Source organism: Filicampus tigris, chromosome 3 (genome assembly GCF_054856515.1).
Source record: "Filicampus tigris isolate MCC_2025a chromosome 3, RoL_Ftig_1.0, whole genome shotgun sequence".
In the NCBI taxonomy this organism is placed as follows: domain Eukaryota; kingdom Metazoa; phylum Chordata; class Actinopteri; order Syngnathiformes; family Syngnathidae; genus Filicampus; species Filicampus tigris.
Window position 1 is genome coordinate 8,513,987 of NC_141219.1, and position 17,442 is coordinate 8,531,428.

The 17,442-nt window shown below is 40.1% G+C and overlaps 1 protein-coding gene across 1 annotated transcript; it reads right to left on the bottom strand.

The window, feature by feature from the left end:
• Positions 1-3,783: 3,783 nt before the first annotated feature.
• On the bottom strand, positions 3,784-11,806 carry LOC147149767 (ephrin-B2a-like). The gene is made up of 5 exons (XM_086026920.1): positions 11,498-11,806; positions 9,780-10,063; positions 7,912-8,004; positions 6,566-6,679; positions 3,784-4,611 (listed from the first exon to the last, which is right to left on the bottom strand). The coding sequence occupies exons 1-5, from the start codon at positions 11,608-11,610 to the stop codon at positions 4,223-4,225; spliced, it is 993 nt and encodes a 330-aa protein (XP_085883046.1). The 5' UTR covers positions 11,611-11,806; the 3' UTR covers positions 3,784-4,222.
• Between the last annotated feature and the right edge of the window lie 5,636 nt (positions 11,807-17,442).

Genomic DNA, 17,442 nt, shown 5'->3' on the forward strand with positions numbered 1-17,442 from the left:
AAACTTAAAGTTAATTTTCTGCAAAATGCTTATTCTTACAAATGTGCAAAACTGTATTTCTACAAATTACACTAGTTTAGAAATACAATTACTGTACATAATGATGACTGCTAATGTTTCGTAGGTGCACAAATGTGTTTGTACAGTTGTTCATTGTTCCTTACAAAAGCTGATGTATTTATCAATTCAGACCTCGAGTGATTATGAATTTTTTCTTTATAGGCTATGGCAATTTGGCAGTTTTAACAGTTTTAAGCACTTCCTGTGGTCTGGGATTCAAATATTCCTATCAAATGTATGTTGCTTTAAAACACTGAGGTCTGAGGGACGAAAAGTCAAAGAAGCATTGCAATCGCTTTGCAAATAGAGACTGCAGAGTGATTTTTGGTGGCTGTTTCCTTATTAAGTCAGTCTTTCTTATTAAATCAGTCAGTCTAACTTTCCCCATAAAACTCAAAAGGGGAAATGTCAGATCTAGAAAGTAGATCTTATATATAAATGTTTTTTTTGATTGATCAAAATATGTTGTAGAAGTAAGAGACAGTACAGTAAATACAGTCTGATAACCGGCCAGCAGAGGGAACTAACAATCTAAATATTGTACTGTAATATCTTCAACATGTAAGAGGAAGCTCCCCTTCACAGCACTCCAGGTGTGGGAAATTACTTTAGATAAGTGTACTTGAGTACTTCTTTTCATAAAGACCTTTTGTTTGTACTTTGGACTCCCCACATTTGAATACTGATGTATGTACGTTCTACTCATTACTCTGTCAAAATAGGCTAGTTACTTTATTTTTAACCTCCACAATTAACAAAATGGAGTTAAAAAGCTGTAACAGAGGGAACTGCAGTTTAAATCTTGATTGAGTGGATGAAATCTTTTATAGACTTTAAAGTCTGATAAAACATGGACATCAGTGACATAGAGGAACATAAAAGTAACATTAACTAGGACAGCAAAAGAAGAGAAATATTCCCCATCCATGACCTTATTTAAGAGAAATGTTTGCTGTTGCCTGCTCCAAAAATGATTTATGGCAAATGTGTTGCATCTTCTGCCTGCCTAAAGATTGATGACTTAGAAAAAAATCTCTGTATACTCAGACAAAAACACATACAGGTTAGGGAAATTTGGGGGGTTGTCATCATTATAAAATTTTGCAGAAAGAAAGCTGTTAAAACATATCCAGGTGCTCATGCAGGTCCTATTTTTCAGCATAGTCCAGTTTTGTTGTTTTACTTCAGTATAAGTACGATGCGAATTTATAAAGAGGGTAACTATTCCGTGTCCATTTTTTTCCCACTGTGTCAAAACACTTATGTCATTGACAATAAAAATACATTGTTCCTTTTTTACTTCATTACATTTCAGAGTCCATAATTATTCACTTTTACTTAAGTAAAGGAGTTGAATCAGCACTACTTTAAGCAAAGTGCTGTTTTTGCACAAGTATCTGCACTTCTACGTCAGTACAGAGAGTGAGTACTTTTACCACCTCTGCCTTTCATGCTACAAAACTGTCTTATTCTCTTCCTGGTTTCTCAACTGAGGTCATACACCCCCTGCCTCCACCCCAACCCAACCACCAACCCCCGTCCCGACACACAAAGCCACTCGTGCGACCAGTTCTTCCGCATGGAAGTGAGATGGGGGTGGGGGCATCAGGCAGCTACTTCACATAGTCTCGTGGGGTCAGATAAAAGCATATGGCTCTCCCCTCCTCTTCTCTTAGTACTTGGACTGATCGAAATTGCTTTGGAGAAGATATTGGAGAAACAGCATTTCAGGATGCTATTTATTTTGTGAAAATTCAAAGTTATGCATGTACAAGACATGTGAGCTCATTTGTGCGAGGCAATTCAAAGCCATATGCTGGCACACGTCACTGCGACATTCGAGCCTTGACTTGAGATACGTCCCCTCTGCGTATTTCTCTACCTTCTTTCTAAAATGGCCTACCATAGTTAAGCCCCTCCCATCCACATCAGAGCCCAGAAGCCCAGGGGTCCCTGTTTTGTTCTTCCTATAGAGGCCCGACTGGCCATTGTCTTCTTTGTGACCCCGGGGGTCAACTGAACTCACCTCGCCTGACCACGGCCTATTCAACTGTGAAACTTCACACTGGTCAAAAAAAAAAAAAAACATCTCACAAGAATCACTCACAGGCGCACAAACCTCAAACACTTCTACCTCTCTCTTGCTAAGACACGAGTTGTGACAAGACAGAGACATGAACAAAAAAAATTGCCAGGATTTTTGCGTTATCCGAGAAGTTGTGTTGGTTTTTATGTTGGTCCATTGATGTTGGTTTTAAAAGTAGAACAGTACAGCTTTCAAGCGCCACTCTTGCCAGAAGGGAGCAAGCCACACTCTTCAACTTTAACAAAAACGTATCTACACTTACTGGCCATTTTATTAAAAAAAAAAAAAACGGCATTTATCTTGTGTTCAATGTTAAACGTAGCAACACAAAGCCAAAATAGTCCTGCAATTATGGCAATCATCAGCAGTAAGTGAAAGGGCGTCCCTGGTGACTAAAAGGCTCATGGAAGCTGACAGGTTGAAAATGTGTCGCATGATGTGGCTGAGGGAGCATGAAACGTGTTCATCCATGGATGGCATGCATGTTGCCACAGGAGAGACTGTGAGACAATGAACCGCTGACTGTTTTATTCGTGACGATAATTAAAGATAACTTGATGGCTCATGTGGGCGTGGATGAGAGGTTTAGGACGCCGCAGTGAGCAAAATCAATTTTATTATTATTATTATTATTATTTTTTGCTTTTGTTTTGCGGAAATTTCAGTTTCTGTGTTTCAAGGTACTAAAAATGTTTTAGGGAACGGGGATCCCTGCAAGAATGAAATATTTCCATAATGTCAACCACCATCATCATTTTTTCATGCCGTTAGGTTGTATTGAAATGTATTCATCTGATTGGGTATGTCACTGATAGTGGCTGTAGCGCCACCTGTTGCTTTGGCATGCACTTAATACACGCCAAATGTGTTTTTATTAGACCGAGTTTTATTTTATTTTATTTCAAAAATCAAATATAGATATTTTGTTCTATCCCAGAGTGAGGCAATGGTGTCAACACTACATTTTAAATGTAAAAAAAATAGCGATGGGCAGACTCCAAAGGGGAACGTTCACCCTCATATCTCATTCATATGATTATCTTTTACTGGTAAGTAAATATTTTAATATACAAGGGACCCTTCCTCACGCTAATCTGTTAAGCCTAACATTGCAGAGAGAAGCTCACAGCATGATGCTATTGAGGGCAGACTGACATTCAATGTCCCTTGCACATCATTAGAAGTCGAATAAAAATACATGCACCCTGAGCAATGTCACACTTCAAATAGCACCCAAAGGAAAGCACAAACAGCATTTATTTTGACTTTTTGAAAGGATTGCTCTTCACCTAACATGGAAAATTACTCCGTTAACTTCCTACTGTTTGTCAGATCGGCTGTCATTTTATACATTTATTATTTCTTGTGAATTTTGTCACATTTCTTTTGTTTTTTTTCCCAGCTTCCATGCTTCATTATTTAATTGTTTCCTGCTTTTGCTTCAGGTATTTCTTACTGCTTTAGATTGTGCAAATTAGTGTTGATCAAAGCGTATTTAGACATTTCAGGGTAAAAACCTGATAGATACCGCATAACCATGGATTCACATAAATTGAACTCAAACTTAAATATATGTTGTAAAAATGCACACTGACTGCAAAGTATGTCCAAATTGTTGAAAACTTGGATAAAAAACACAAATTTAACATTTTATTTCACCTAAAACAATTTCATACAATTTTTGAAGTTTTAGAAAAGAAATATGAAGGTGCTTAAAGTAGTGGAAAGTCTTTCAACAACATGGGGTGCAACATCCGGTATAGTGGTCCGTAGTATTAATTAAAAAAAAAAAAAAAAAAAAAAGATATTAATTTGAATACATACTGTACATATTTACGGAAGGTACAAGATTGCGTTGAGACCATAAATTCCAGAATATTTCAAAACAGGTTCAATTAGACATCAGAATTGGCGAATCATTTATTTACTAAGTGTGTGTAGTCGCTAAGTGATTAGTCTCTCTGATTGTCTGTCCACAAAAAAGACTCATGACACGAGGCCAGCTATTAGTCCAATTTGTCCTCATGGCTAATAACGTTATTAGCAAGGAAAAATTGGCAATGCAAGCAGCCGAAATTAGACTTTGTAGTAAATGTTGGTGGGGCTCTGTGGCGTTATCTCTTTAACAATGTACACAGGGGGACCATATTCGCCGCTTGCACGCTCAAAATGTCGACAGAGTCTGCTGTCAGAGGCCTGTAGAGGAAAAACGATCTCGCTGCGGTCCGAGCCAACGTTGTCGCTGCTGATGCTGTCCCGCTTTGGTACCGCTAAAGTGTTGAGGGACACAGACGCAGACTGCTGCCTATCTGGGACACAGCGACGACACTTCCACAGCACGGCCGACGGGATGATGATGATGAGGAGGAGGAGGATCACACAGGCTGAGACAACCCATATCAACAGTCCTGGCGGTGAGCCACCACTGCCACCGGGGTTGAGCTGCCCTGCTTCTGAGCCTGCGTCTGTCAGGGGCAACAGGACACAAAGAGGCAAGCAGAAACTGAGATAAAAGACTGACTCAGAATGAGGGATGGGGACATTCAATCGTTGTGACGTGTGAACATGCAATTCATTGTGAATGTTAGAGCCTGAAGGCACTTATCAAAAGGCTGGACTGAGGATGCACATGCAGACTCGTATTTGCTGAAGGCCAATCAGCCAGAGGGCTTCCACTTGAAGAAACACATCAATACAAAGCGTAAAGTCTAAACAAAACAAAGGCGGCAGGGAAAGATGGCGCTGCTCACGTTTTGTTCGAAAGTGCGTTTTGGCAGCTTGACTTCGAGGGGAAGTCAACCCAAAAATATATTTTTCAAGAATATGAAAACAAGGCATTCTGATCAATATTGCGATTGTGGAATAACAGTTAATCCACTTGTTTTCAGCCTTCTCAGGGGGCGGCCATTTTGTCACTTCTGTCGACTGAAAATGACATCACAGATCCTTAGGGCTTCAGAAAACAGGTCAGCCGTGATTGGTCGTTACCTGAGCCCTGAGCAGTTGTGATGTCATTTTCAGTCGACAGAAGTTACAAAATGGCCGCCCCCAGAGATGGCTAAAAACAGGTGCATTTTGCTGCTTAACTCATATTCCACAAACGCAATACTCATCAGAATGCCTGGTTTCAACTAATGGGCCTGCATAGAACATATTGTTAAAAAAAATATGTTTGGGTTGACTTCACATTAACAAACGCGAGTGCTCAAAGCAAACATGAGCAGGTGTCTTCACATGAGCAAAATGCACAAAAATTTTGAACTCCTGAACATTACACCTACAGAAACCACCATCTTAACTGAAACAAGATTTAGTTTGTCTATTTGTGTTTTAGGGCCTGAAATCACCAACATCTGTGCTAAATACTGCCCGTGAAAATGGAAAACGTACAGTATGAGTTCATTCTGGGCATGCACAAGTGTGTCATGACCAAAAAGACAATGGCGGATGCCAGCAATATTGTTGTGTTTGTGCAGCTCAAGATAATGAGTTTCCTCACACCTCTCTGCCGCTATTCACATTCCTTACACACTTCCAGTTCCAAAGTCACACGTACGCTGAATGTTTTGGATTGGAGGACCGCAAAGACAAGCAGCTGATGCACATATTGTATTTTCCTCACATTATCAACTCCTGGCATTCTATACATATTCTATAATATTTTCAGATGATATTTTCAACAATATAAAGAGAAGAAAACATTCCAGTGTTTGCTTGATCATTGTTGCATAAACAGAACCTCTGGGAGGGAATACCATCTATGAACAAAAAATTCAGTCTTGCCAAAGACCACTAAAGAGTAAAAGGAGGAGCTTTAGATACTCTTTAGCTATTTAGGTGATCTTAAACAGTCATTTAACCAGCCGGCAGTTTTCCCCCGGCTGTTGTTTGTTACCATGCCTCATACTCACTAGCTAGCATCTTCAGAGCGGCCATCGGGGACTACTAAGGCGCTAATATGTTGCCATGGAAATCCATCCAGCCATGTATTTTCTACACAACTTTTCCTTTTCAGGGTCTCAGCGAGCTAGAGCCTGTACCTCGCTAACTAAGCCTGGGTTGGTTGGCAGTCATTTACAGGGGACATATAGCGATAGACATCCCATTCCCACTTCCATTCAGACCTCAGAGAGTGGGAACTGAGCCCACACCGTCTGTGGAAAACCAACCGCCCCAAAATAAAGCAAATGGCACCAAGTCCAACTGAGCCATTACTATACAGTGGAAAAGGGAAATTAATGGCCAAGTTTAATCACTTCAGCAACTCAAGTAAGAAGTCAGAAACCCATTACACTTATTCTAGTCGACATCCTTAAAACTATCAGAACGACCCAATGAATTATGATCACTTGAAAACGTAAAGCCCAAAAATGATGTTCTAATGAGCGGTATTTCAAGTGAAATACGTATTGAACTTGCCAGTTTTGTTCTTGATATCATTATCATTCGCTGCATCCTTTGTTTTCGGTTTTAGCTGTGTAGGTGAAAACCGGGTCGGCGATTCCTGAAGTGTTGATCGAGGATCTGAGGAACCTGCAACAAAAGCAATTGAACACATCAAAGGAGGAGAGGACAGAAACGTCAACTCGCAGCAACATAACTGGACAATGAAGAATTCAATATTTCTGACCAAAATTAAGTTTGAGATCAATACAACTCAACCATAAACAATCCTTTTGCACATTGCATGACTAATTTCAACACTTACAATGTCCTTTATAAAACATGTGGGCATGTGCCTTTGATTTATTTCTCAAAAATAGTAGTTTGGGTCTTTTCAGTAATTCAGAGCTAAGAGGACAGTTTGTGTTCACATATTCTATCTCACACTGCTTGCACATTATCAATAATGTATAGCTACTAACTCAATTGAAAGTTCAATTTCCAGGCAAAGGCAAAAATCTTCCTTTTCTAAATATGTCGTCTTAAATGTCAGTGAGTCCCGGTAAATGACATTAATATATGCACGCATTTAACTCTAGCTGACAACGGAATCTTTTTTAGTTGTTACTGGTTTCCGTTGCTGATAAATGTTTGTTTGTGCAATGGAGTTTTCTAAATGCAACATGAAAGCAAACCCGTATTTGCAAGATCAGTTGACAAACACACAAAACGCTGAATTTTCATATTGAAGTCCAACTGATCAATTATTTATGTGAATCATACTGCAAAACTGCGGTTTGGGGCTTCAACCAATTCATCATTTCCAAGTATTTAGTTGTGCACACAGAGTGGTGTGTACTTGGAAACAGTCTCAAATGTAGCATCGCATACATGAAAAACATGTAATTGGTACAGTTACAGTATTTATGTTGACATGATTAATGTGTGTGTTTATCCCAGCATTGAACTAAGAGAAGCGTCTTTATTGTATGATTAGTCAACATTGAAACAAAAGCGTGAGAAAAAGCTTGTTTGGAACAGATATTTAGATAAATATCATTAGGTGCAATGTAATAAAAATGGACTATCGGTTAAGTAGGAGGGGAACGATTATTGCCAGTCTAAATGATTGCATGCAACTAGGTAATGATGGTGTGTCGCAGTTAGAGGTTTGAAATAGGGATTTGAGATTATTTATGACAGCAGTCTGCACGAGAACGAGTGGATGGCCGAGATTATCTAACCCTTTAGGAAGCAGTGATTTTATTAGATTTCATTTGGAAGCTAACAATTCATTTGTATACATACTGTACATCCCTCCATTTTTCTTGCCTTGTGTTATGTTGCAATGCTTCCAGACATATTCATCTACAAGGTCTTACTTTGCCCGACTCTCAGCACCAGCTTCATGGATTTGGTCCGGCACACTCCTCCATTAATGTTATCCAGACTTTGCAGAGAGCCCGTAGATGTGGCTGGTACAGAGAGCAAGCAAACATCGTTACTCCAACTGAAGCTATTGTAAAAGACGATTATCAGGCAGTGGTAAGTGTTTTGCCAGTTGCGAAACGTTGCATCACTTTTCGGAAGGAAAATGCAGATGTGCACACAAACTGCAGCAAGAAACCTGAAGCAAATAGTGACACCGCTCCCACAACATTAGAAGCAATTTGTCAGTTGTTTGATGGTCGGTTTTGATTGTCACTGTCCAAAATTGAGTAATATGTTAATTACTGTAGTTGTAGTTTATGGTGCTTTAGAACAACACTGTTTGCTTCATGAAAGGTGTTTCTTGAATATTGTTGCTCCCAACAAGCTACATAAGGAAACAAAATCAAAATTTCTGACAGTTGCCAACAAATTATCAACTGCATAAAAGCAGGATACTATACAATACTTCCAGTTTATTTATTATCTGAGGCTGAAAAACATTTTATTTTGAAAAGTGACCGGATTCTCTCTGTTACATCCATCTATGACTGACTCTTGTCTCCGTCGCACAGCGGTAATGTCAAACGCACACGCTAGCGAATGAGTAAAATAAACAAGTTTCTCCGATAATAACATCTATGATATCATATATCATTTGTAATATTTAATTCCCTCACCCCAAAAGAATACCTAAGAGAATCACAAAGGAATCGTATTGATAAGCAGTAATAATGGAATCAGACTCGCTAAATTCTTATCAATTCCCACCCCTAATTAGTACTCTCAACATTTTACACGCTGACCACCATGCACATTATTCTGGATCTGCAAGCTACAAACCATACTAGCATCTATTTAGCTACATAGCGAGCTTTCAGTCTATCTGTCTGGACAGCTAGTTAACTAGCTATCCACATTGTATTATCTATATCTATCTATCGATCGATCTATCTATCTATCTATCTATCTATCTATCTATCTATCTATCTATCTATCCATCTATCTGATCGCAGTTTATTGTAATCTAAACTATTTGCGTAGAGAAGACTATATAAACATAGTGATATCAACTAACCAAAAACCCTGGAAGTTGTGGCATTTTTGATTAAATAAATTATCTTCATAAATTATGAAACAAATAAAAATTTTATTTGACAGTTGACGGCTGAGCTAAATAAACTTACAGCTCAAGAAGCTAAAGGATTATTGAATAAAGTTAATGTGTTGCTCTGCGATATAAAGAAGGAAAACTACACCAAGAACTCTCCGTCACCCCAGTCGCAAGCGCACGCCCGCGCGTCCACACAAACACGAGCACACAAGTACACACTTGTTAGGAGCATTTAGGTCAGATAACAACATCGCACTGGCAAGACGCCACGTTGCCATGAAAGCTCGCGTCAAATCTGCCTGATGCTGTAAAAGCCTCGTGTGATTTGGGGCATGTAAGCCCTCAGAATGGCACTGTCCTGCCAGAACCGACCGAGTGTGCTGTCAAAGCGCGGCAAGGCGGGGGAGGGCTGGGTGCTCACACTTGTTCACTATCTCATGCATCGCTTGCCACTAAGATGCGCTGGTTCTTCTGACAGCAGTCCGATAACGAGGCCACGGTTGCGACTCTCACGCCAACTGACAAATTGAGAGGGCGACAAGGATGATGGCCTCTTGTTGGATCAAAATGGGTGGGCGATTGTGCGGGAGCGTATGGGGGATGCTGCTATTGAGAAAAAAAAAAAAAAGCACCTGTAGGACCCAAACAGGTGGTCATGCCAAACTGAAGGTGCTCACCTACTCACAAACATGTCACAAAATAACTCACAGGTGATGTAGTAATCCTTCCCCTTGAGGAACTCCAGCCCCCACAGGTTGGGGCTAAACTCCTGGAACTTGAACGTGAACTTGACATCCCGGTGCGGCTTGTCGCAGTTCAGCAGCGGGGTGTCCTTCTTGTCTATAGTGCAGCTCTCCATCTGACTTCGGGAGACCAAGTAGATTCGGTAGAACTCCTCCTTTTCGCCCTTGGCCGCATCCGCCCGTGGACAGACAATGTCCATCTTGTCCCCAATCTGAGGGGAGAGCACCAGACCTTGACCTGGAGTGAAGCTGCAAAGAACGATATGCGGACAATCAACAGTCAACAATGACCGCGAAAAAGATTGTTGGAGGATAAAAAAAGATTGTTAGAGTATAATTTCCTCAAAAGAGGACATTATTTCGAATGCTCTTATATTGGATGGCCTTAATCAGTATGGGCTTACATGCCCCAAATCACGGATCAGGGACAGTAGTAGCTCAGTCTGCTGACCTATAGGGACCGCACCGCTTAGAAGGTCAACACCCACTACAGATGCGAAAATAGAGAATCGGGACCCCAAAACCGCTGTTGCGGCACCATTTTTTAGCACTGGTTACCTAACTGCCTGTATGCCATTCTTTGGGATTCATGAACTCGTATGGCGGTCTTAGTACATATAGAGTGTGTAAATGATAGTTGCTTTCTCCCCTCGCTCCACCATCCTACTCTCCACAACTGATAGAACAAGACAGATGGTCGCCTCACACAGGGTCTCAACATTCGCGTGGGAAACTGTTTCTGTTCTTTCGAGGGGAGCGTCTTCAAAGCCTTTACCTGAAAAGTGCTTTGAAATAACTTTTGTCGTGTTTTGGCACTATACGTACTGAATTGAGTTAAATCAGTAGGCTATTGTAAAATACACTGGCCTCCATAATTATTGGCACCCCTAGTTAAGATGTGTTCTTCAGCTCCTAATAGCCTACAATGTGTTTTCTAAAAAAAATGGGAACATTTTTATTTATTTATTTTTTACCTCTAATTCAAGTGCATTTATTCAGCAGGGGGGAGAGGGGGTTCCACATTAAGTAAGAATTTTTCACATCAAATCATATGTGGCGCAATCATTAGCACCCCTGACGCTAAAACGTTTTACAAGCCCCTTTTGTCAACAAAACAGAACCAAACCTTTACTGAAAATGTTTCACAAGATGGGAGAATACAGAAAGAGGGATATTCAACCAAGCCTCTGTGCACAATCTCGCTCAATCACCCAGCGGCCCGGGTCCTCTCCTTAGCACTCTCCTCTTTAGCTCACTCCACACGTTTTCAATGGGGTTGAGGTCTGGAGACTGAGAGGGGCTCGATTCTGCGTCTGGTGAACCATTTCTACAATTTTTAGTATGAAAGTATGCTTCTGCAAGGAAAATGTCGTCAATCTTAAGGCTTTTACACATCTTAACCAGGGATGCCAACAATTATTCAGGGCACTGTAAACGTCCAGGTATTATTAATACATTTTGCTGCAAAGTGTTTGTGGAAGAAATTCTAACCCCAAAACCTTAAACAGAGCTAAATGCACAATGAACATTAAAATCGATTATTTTAAATCATGTGCAAATCGTTTCATCTGATCCACATTAGAGCAGTAAAATGAATGCATTAATAGTACATGACCTTTGTACAAAGATGACCATCACTGTGCAACATGGTGCACCACAAAGTTCCAAAAAAAAAGTACCCACTTTGTGTTGGCGCTGCTCCAGAGGATGGAGTCCAGAGTGATGGCCCGACATGAGCTCATGATGACGGCCAGCAGGATGACGGCACCGTGGCTCCATGTGATTCTTCTCCCCATCACGGGACAAAACCCACGCGTGGGCTCGCTATCATAACACGCAGTGGGGGCAGGTCAACGTGCGTTGCCTGTGCACGTGCGGTGCCTTCAGGTGCATCCTGCGGCGAGATGCCATGAAGTTGCAGCCGCAAGTTCATGAAGCCTTCCACATTGGGAGCAATTGGCGTCTCGCGTGACCACATTCACCCACCGAGGGAATGAGATTGTGTGGAGCAGCTCAGCCATCAGCTGAGCGGCCGGCCCGCCCCTTTGCCGGCTCATGCGTGGAGGGGCCACCCGGGTTGGCTGGCGCATTTTAGACATGCTCACATCACATTGGATCCTTGGAAATAGTACAGGACCCAGTTTTGATCATTCATAATTTAATTAAATCTGCAGTTGTCAAGATTCATGGACTGCAAAATAATTACAAGGCAGAATAATCATGCTCCAGTGCAGATTGTGTATTTGAATAGTGTGCCTTGCATCATTATATTTGTATCACAGTGTCATGTTTCTCAATCTTTATTGAGCCAAAGCACATATTCTCATCAGAAGACATTCACAGAATGCAGCATCATGAAAAAAAAAAAAGAGTCAGAAAAAGTACTATGTGTAATGTGTACAATGAATTAATCTTGAATGGAAACAGGTGGATACACTGATCAATTGGAACTCTTGCTGAATTTCCTTCATCCTTTCACTATGCATACTGTTGCTGGCGTAGATGAACAAAGATACATTATTTATAGAAGATAAATACACATAGGGCAACACACACAGGGTTGGGAATCACTGTCGTGAAATGTAACCCATCTCCCAGCTTCTTGGTTGAGTGGCTCAGAAAGTAGCCTGAGGTTAAGATTTTTGTGTTTGTGCAAATGTGTCCCTGTCAAGGAAACTGTCTTTATAAAATTAGATCTCTTTAGACTCTGTAGGTGAACCTGAAGGAGTGTCCGTTGAGTGTATGACTAATGTCGGTGCATGGCGCCGCTGCAGGCGACGCATCGCTATGAAGGACATTTGTGTCAGTACCCCATGACCTTCAAGCGTCCACACACACACACACACACACACACACACGCACACAATGTGTATGGAGAATTTTGGTCCAGCGTGGCCTCACAAAGTGTGAAACCACAAATGATTGACCATCCAATTAAAATCCTATTTTGAGAAAAAAAAAGTCAATGAATAAATATTATGTCTACTATTTTGCATCGAAGGATTTATCATTAAATAAAGATTTTTAAGCAACTAGGTTTGACTGATGCGCTTATTGTAACACCACTCAACAATGGATAATTTGGCAAGATTCACCTTAGATTAACTTTCTTTCCCTTGAACGTGTCACAATGGCGTAGTGGTAGATTCGACTGATTTTGGTGCAGGCACCGTTCCCTCTGTGATGGTGTGAATGTGACAGCGAATGGCTGTTTGTCTCAAAATGTGCCTTGCGACTGATTTATGATCAATCCGGGGTGCTGTTTGCATGAAGTGCTCTGAAACAGGATCCCTATATGACACTGTCCAGGGTAAGTGGTCTACTCTAGAAAATGGATGGCTCACCAAAGTCAGTCAAAATGAAATGAAATGAAAATGCCAATCTTATGATTTACATGAATTTTTAGAGGTTGGATTGGAATGGATTTTTAAATCTGCTTTTCAGGAGACGATGCTGTAATCCCCATTTTCGGGGAATTCAGAACGAATGACAAAGTGATGTAAAAGATGACATGATCTCCTGTGAGAAGACCAAAGCATCACACATGAGGGGTGAACTGCACAAATGTCAGTCTGTGTCTTGAAGAGTGCAGAGCTGCATACGCTCAAAGTGTTGAACATCTTTCGTATTTAAAATTCTTTTGAACTTTGAAATTTGGTGACTACAAAGTCAGCATACACTGTGACTGTGACATTTTGTAAACACGGATATACCATATGTACGCCTGCCATTTAGTTGGTCAAAACCATCTTTAGATACAGCTATATTTTATTTATGTGCTGGTCCTAAAGCAAACCCTCCTGTCACAACAGTGAATACATCTAAAATAGTTATGATTGGATCCAAACATGAAACAGTGTTTTATAGATTATCTGTGCACAAACAAATGCTGAATACATCATTATATTAACAATGAAATAATGCCACTTTTTGTTCAAGGGCAAATCCAGGCACATCAAAGGAAACAGAGGCCAGATTTTAATATATTCCAACATGGATCATAAAATGGAATCCTTTCTGATTAAATTATTCATACAAGCTGAATGGCTAAAAACTTATAAAGTGTCTCACAATGACGGTGGTTTCCAAACGAACGTGAAGATTTGCTCGATGCAGCTGGCACCTTTTGGAGCTTTTTATTTTTGGTCCATACTCCTCGATAGTGGCGATGAGCTCCAATGATCTCGTGTGAATTCTCCCAAAGTGAAGCTAATGCTAACATGGCAGGTGTCAGATGAAATCAACCCCTATCACGATTAGCATTAACCTCATTCTGGGACTTTATGATCATCACTCACATACCGAGCTCGCTTTAAGAGGAGTGCTGAAAGAGATCATTTTAAACAGTCAATATCGTAACATAACATAACATTTGGTTAAAAAGATGCCAAACTCTGTGTCGACATGGAACAATTCATCAGGTGTGATGTTCATTTTGATTTTCCATTGCATTGAAACCAAATAAATTATCATTGATTATACAACACTTTAACCTACGTACATTGTTTTAATGTCGCCTTTATAAAATTAAGAATTACTCATCTTTAAAATGCATGTACGCATTCATATTTGCAATTGCTGTGCTGACAAAAACTGAACAGAAAAAAAATGCATTTTCCAAATGATAAGGGGAAAAAATGGACTTCAGCGCTGTTATGATATAAAGAACGAAGAGAAATCCAAGAGATTTTTTAGAATGGCTGGTGGATGTTAGATATGCACTGACCTGTCTTCATGTAGCCTGACTTCCTCTTTCCCCAACGGGTGCTAGTTCACTGTGTCTCTACTTCCCTCCGCCCTCTGAGCGTCTCTCCCATTGAACATTGCGCATCAGAATGTGGGTGACTTTTAAACATTGTATATGAGTCATGTAAAATCCCCTTCACAACAGTATCATAGTAATCACACATGAAAAAACTTTGTTGTCAATTGCCATTTGTCCTGTATGCAAATGCTGCCTACAGAAGATATGTGATTTCATTTCTTGAAATTTGCCAGGTTATTTACAGTTATGCTGGCAACACCAGGATATGGCAGCCAGTCATTAATGCACTTATGTAATTAGGTCATAAAGTAGTTGGGAGAATAAGTGAACCATTTTTTAACTCAGAACTTTAATAGACCACTTTGCGTTGAGACTTTCATGGTCAACGGGGGTTGATTATCCCCCCGCCCCCAGTGTGTGGGAAACAATTCAATCTCACATTTGTCCAAATATTATTAGGCTATTCTCTTACTACAAATAATGTGTCTTTGTTCATCTATCCATGCCAGTGATATATAATGACAGGCAGAAGAAGTAAATGTTCTTCCACTAGATGGCAGAAAATAGTACCTGTGGCTCCAATAAAAAAAAAATTCTTAGAACAGTATACAGTGTATATACTTTTTCTGACATTTTTGCTTGATAGTGTGCCATGAAATTTTTGTGATATAAAATATGTGCCTAGATTTAAGAAATGTTGGGGAACACTGGTCTAATGCCACAATGAGACTAACGTTTGCCATCAGCTGTTCAAGGAACAAACATCAAAATGTCAGACTATCTGGAGAGCAAACTTAAAAGTTGCTGCTTTGTTTATTTCTATCGAATCAATCATCTAACAAACTACACCCACCGTCCTCAGCACTTTATGATTGTGTGGCAAGCATGTGTTCAATTATACTAGCATGTTAGCATGCTAACTTTTGCCTTCATCTTTTCGTGTCAAACGCCACAACTGCGAGCTAGACGGGCAGTCGACTATTTAGTTTCTTGGCACAACAACAGCTATCTGGGGCCATGCTAAATATCCAATCTATCCAATTTAATCTAATAATTTTGGTTATCCGACTGCGCGAGACACGGGACACAGCCTGGACTGTTTGCCTGTCTGGACATGAATAAGCAATGTGAGAACTTGAGAAGCTTTGTCAAAAATAATGTTCAGCGTGCACGGCTAAAGTCTCCACACTAACAGCTTTAACTGTGTCAGGTGATGAGATGAATTGGACCAAAAATGTCAGTTATGGGATTGTCCCAACATGGGGATTTTGAGAACCACTCTTTTCTACTAAATGACTGTGAGTGTGCACACCATCCTCATTAAGACTTCTCACTCAGTTCACTGCTGCGCACCGTTTGCATGTGATTGCCCAACAACCAAGTCATAGTGATATGGTTCAGAGAACACAAGGTGCCTCCCCATCGACTCTCACAAGCTAGCAAGAGATGGTTGTCCTCATGCAAACCGTTCGTTTGCATTCTTGATATAAACACACAGCATTCGGGTGATTGTATCCAGAAATCAAACATGAAAAGAAATGACGCAATAGTTGAATGATTGCCATGAGGGGGTGGGGGAAGAGTAGTCAAAGCAAGGGGGACCCCCGTGATGTGGAAATTCACAACTGAGGTTTATTTATTTTATTACATATATATTTTTAGTGCTTACTGTATGATGACTGTCATTGTTTTTACTGTTCTTTTTAATGTTGACACAGTTGGGTTGATGTTCAAACGGACTGTCTGACCTGAAAAGCTACAAAAGAACTCATGCACATCTGGGTGAATCAATGTGCCTGGATTGAAGTTTTCTTCTTCTACCCTCAGTCTTCCCTAAAAGAACATATTGAATCATTTTAAGTGTTAAAATTCTCTACTTTCAAGTCTTTCTTGATTCTTTCTTGGTTCTGCTCCAGAACCCACAAGTGAAAGCGTGCTGTGGAATTTAGCAAAATTCATGATGACTTTCTGTTATTTTTATAAACCGTTTGCGTGTGTCACTGTCACTCATGGAGTTTTTTCCACGTGGGCCACGTAGATGACGTTACACCGTTTTCTCATCATCTGCGGTTTTAAGCACAAGGCGCGACAGACGTACAGCTGATATGATCTGATAACATTTCACCTGCTCTCTTAGAGACACGTGGCACCTAAAGGGGGGGTGAAATTTGCTTTTTCTGTCTTTTCATCTCAACAAGACAATCATTTTGCTGTCCGGAAAGTGCATCATTTCACCAGGATATTAATATCTAAACTCACACTATGAGCAACAATGTGCAGCAATGCAGAGCGATCTTTCATTCTGTGAAATAAACACATTCGGTTTCCCCGATTTAAACGCTGCATCTAAAATTAGCAGATTTAAAGGAAGTGTGGGTGGGCTTCGGAGGGGAAAAGAGTAAAGTTGCTCTCGATTCAGTTCCACAAATTAAAGATATAGTCTGTGTTTCGACTATCCATTAAATTAGCAAGCTGTATATCTCATGGTAACAAATCTTAAAACAAATAAATAAAGACATAAATCCAACGCATATGATTGTTTTCCCCCCAGCAAATAAACACAATATCTTCCATGTATTTCAACACCTTATATTGTAATTTAGGCAAACAAGAGACACAAACAAGTCAATGGGATTATAGCCGTTGATTCCGTTATAAATATAAATAAATACTTTTCGCTGAGCATCAACATAACTCACATATTTCTGGAATATTTTTGTTCCTGTAAAACTAATGCTTTTTGGCAAAATCAAACCAACTATTGCTTGATATAAAAAACTTAAAGAGAAAAGGTCTCATTAAGATATCTTGTTGAAAACTGTCTTTAAGGTCACAAAATATTTCAAATAAAACCCATTAAAAT

Coding starts and splice junctions, on each gene's coding strand:
- LOC147149767 (XM_086026920.1), bottom strand. CDS start 11,610: ATGGGGAGAAGAATCACATGGAGCCACGGTGCCGTCATCCTGCTGGCC. Junction 10,064..11,497: donor TGGAGCAGCGCCAACACAAA/GTGGGTACTTTT, acceptor CGTTCTTTGCAG/CTTCACTCCAGGTCAAGGTC. Junction 6,680..7,911: donor GGTGCTGAGAGTCGGGCAAA/GTAAGACCTTGT, acceptor CTTTTGTTGCAG/GTTCCTCAGATCCTCGATCA.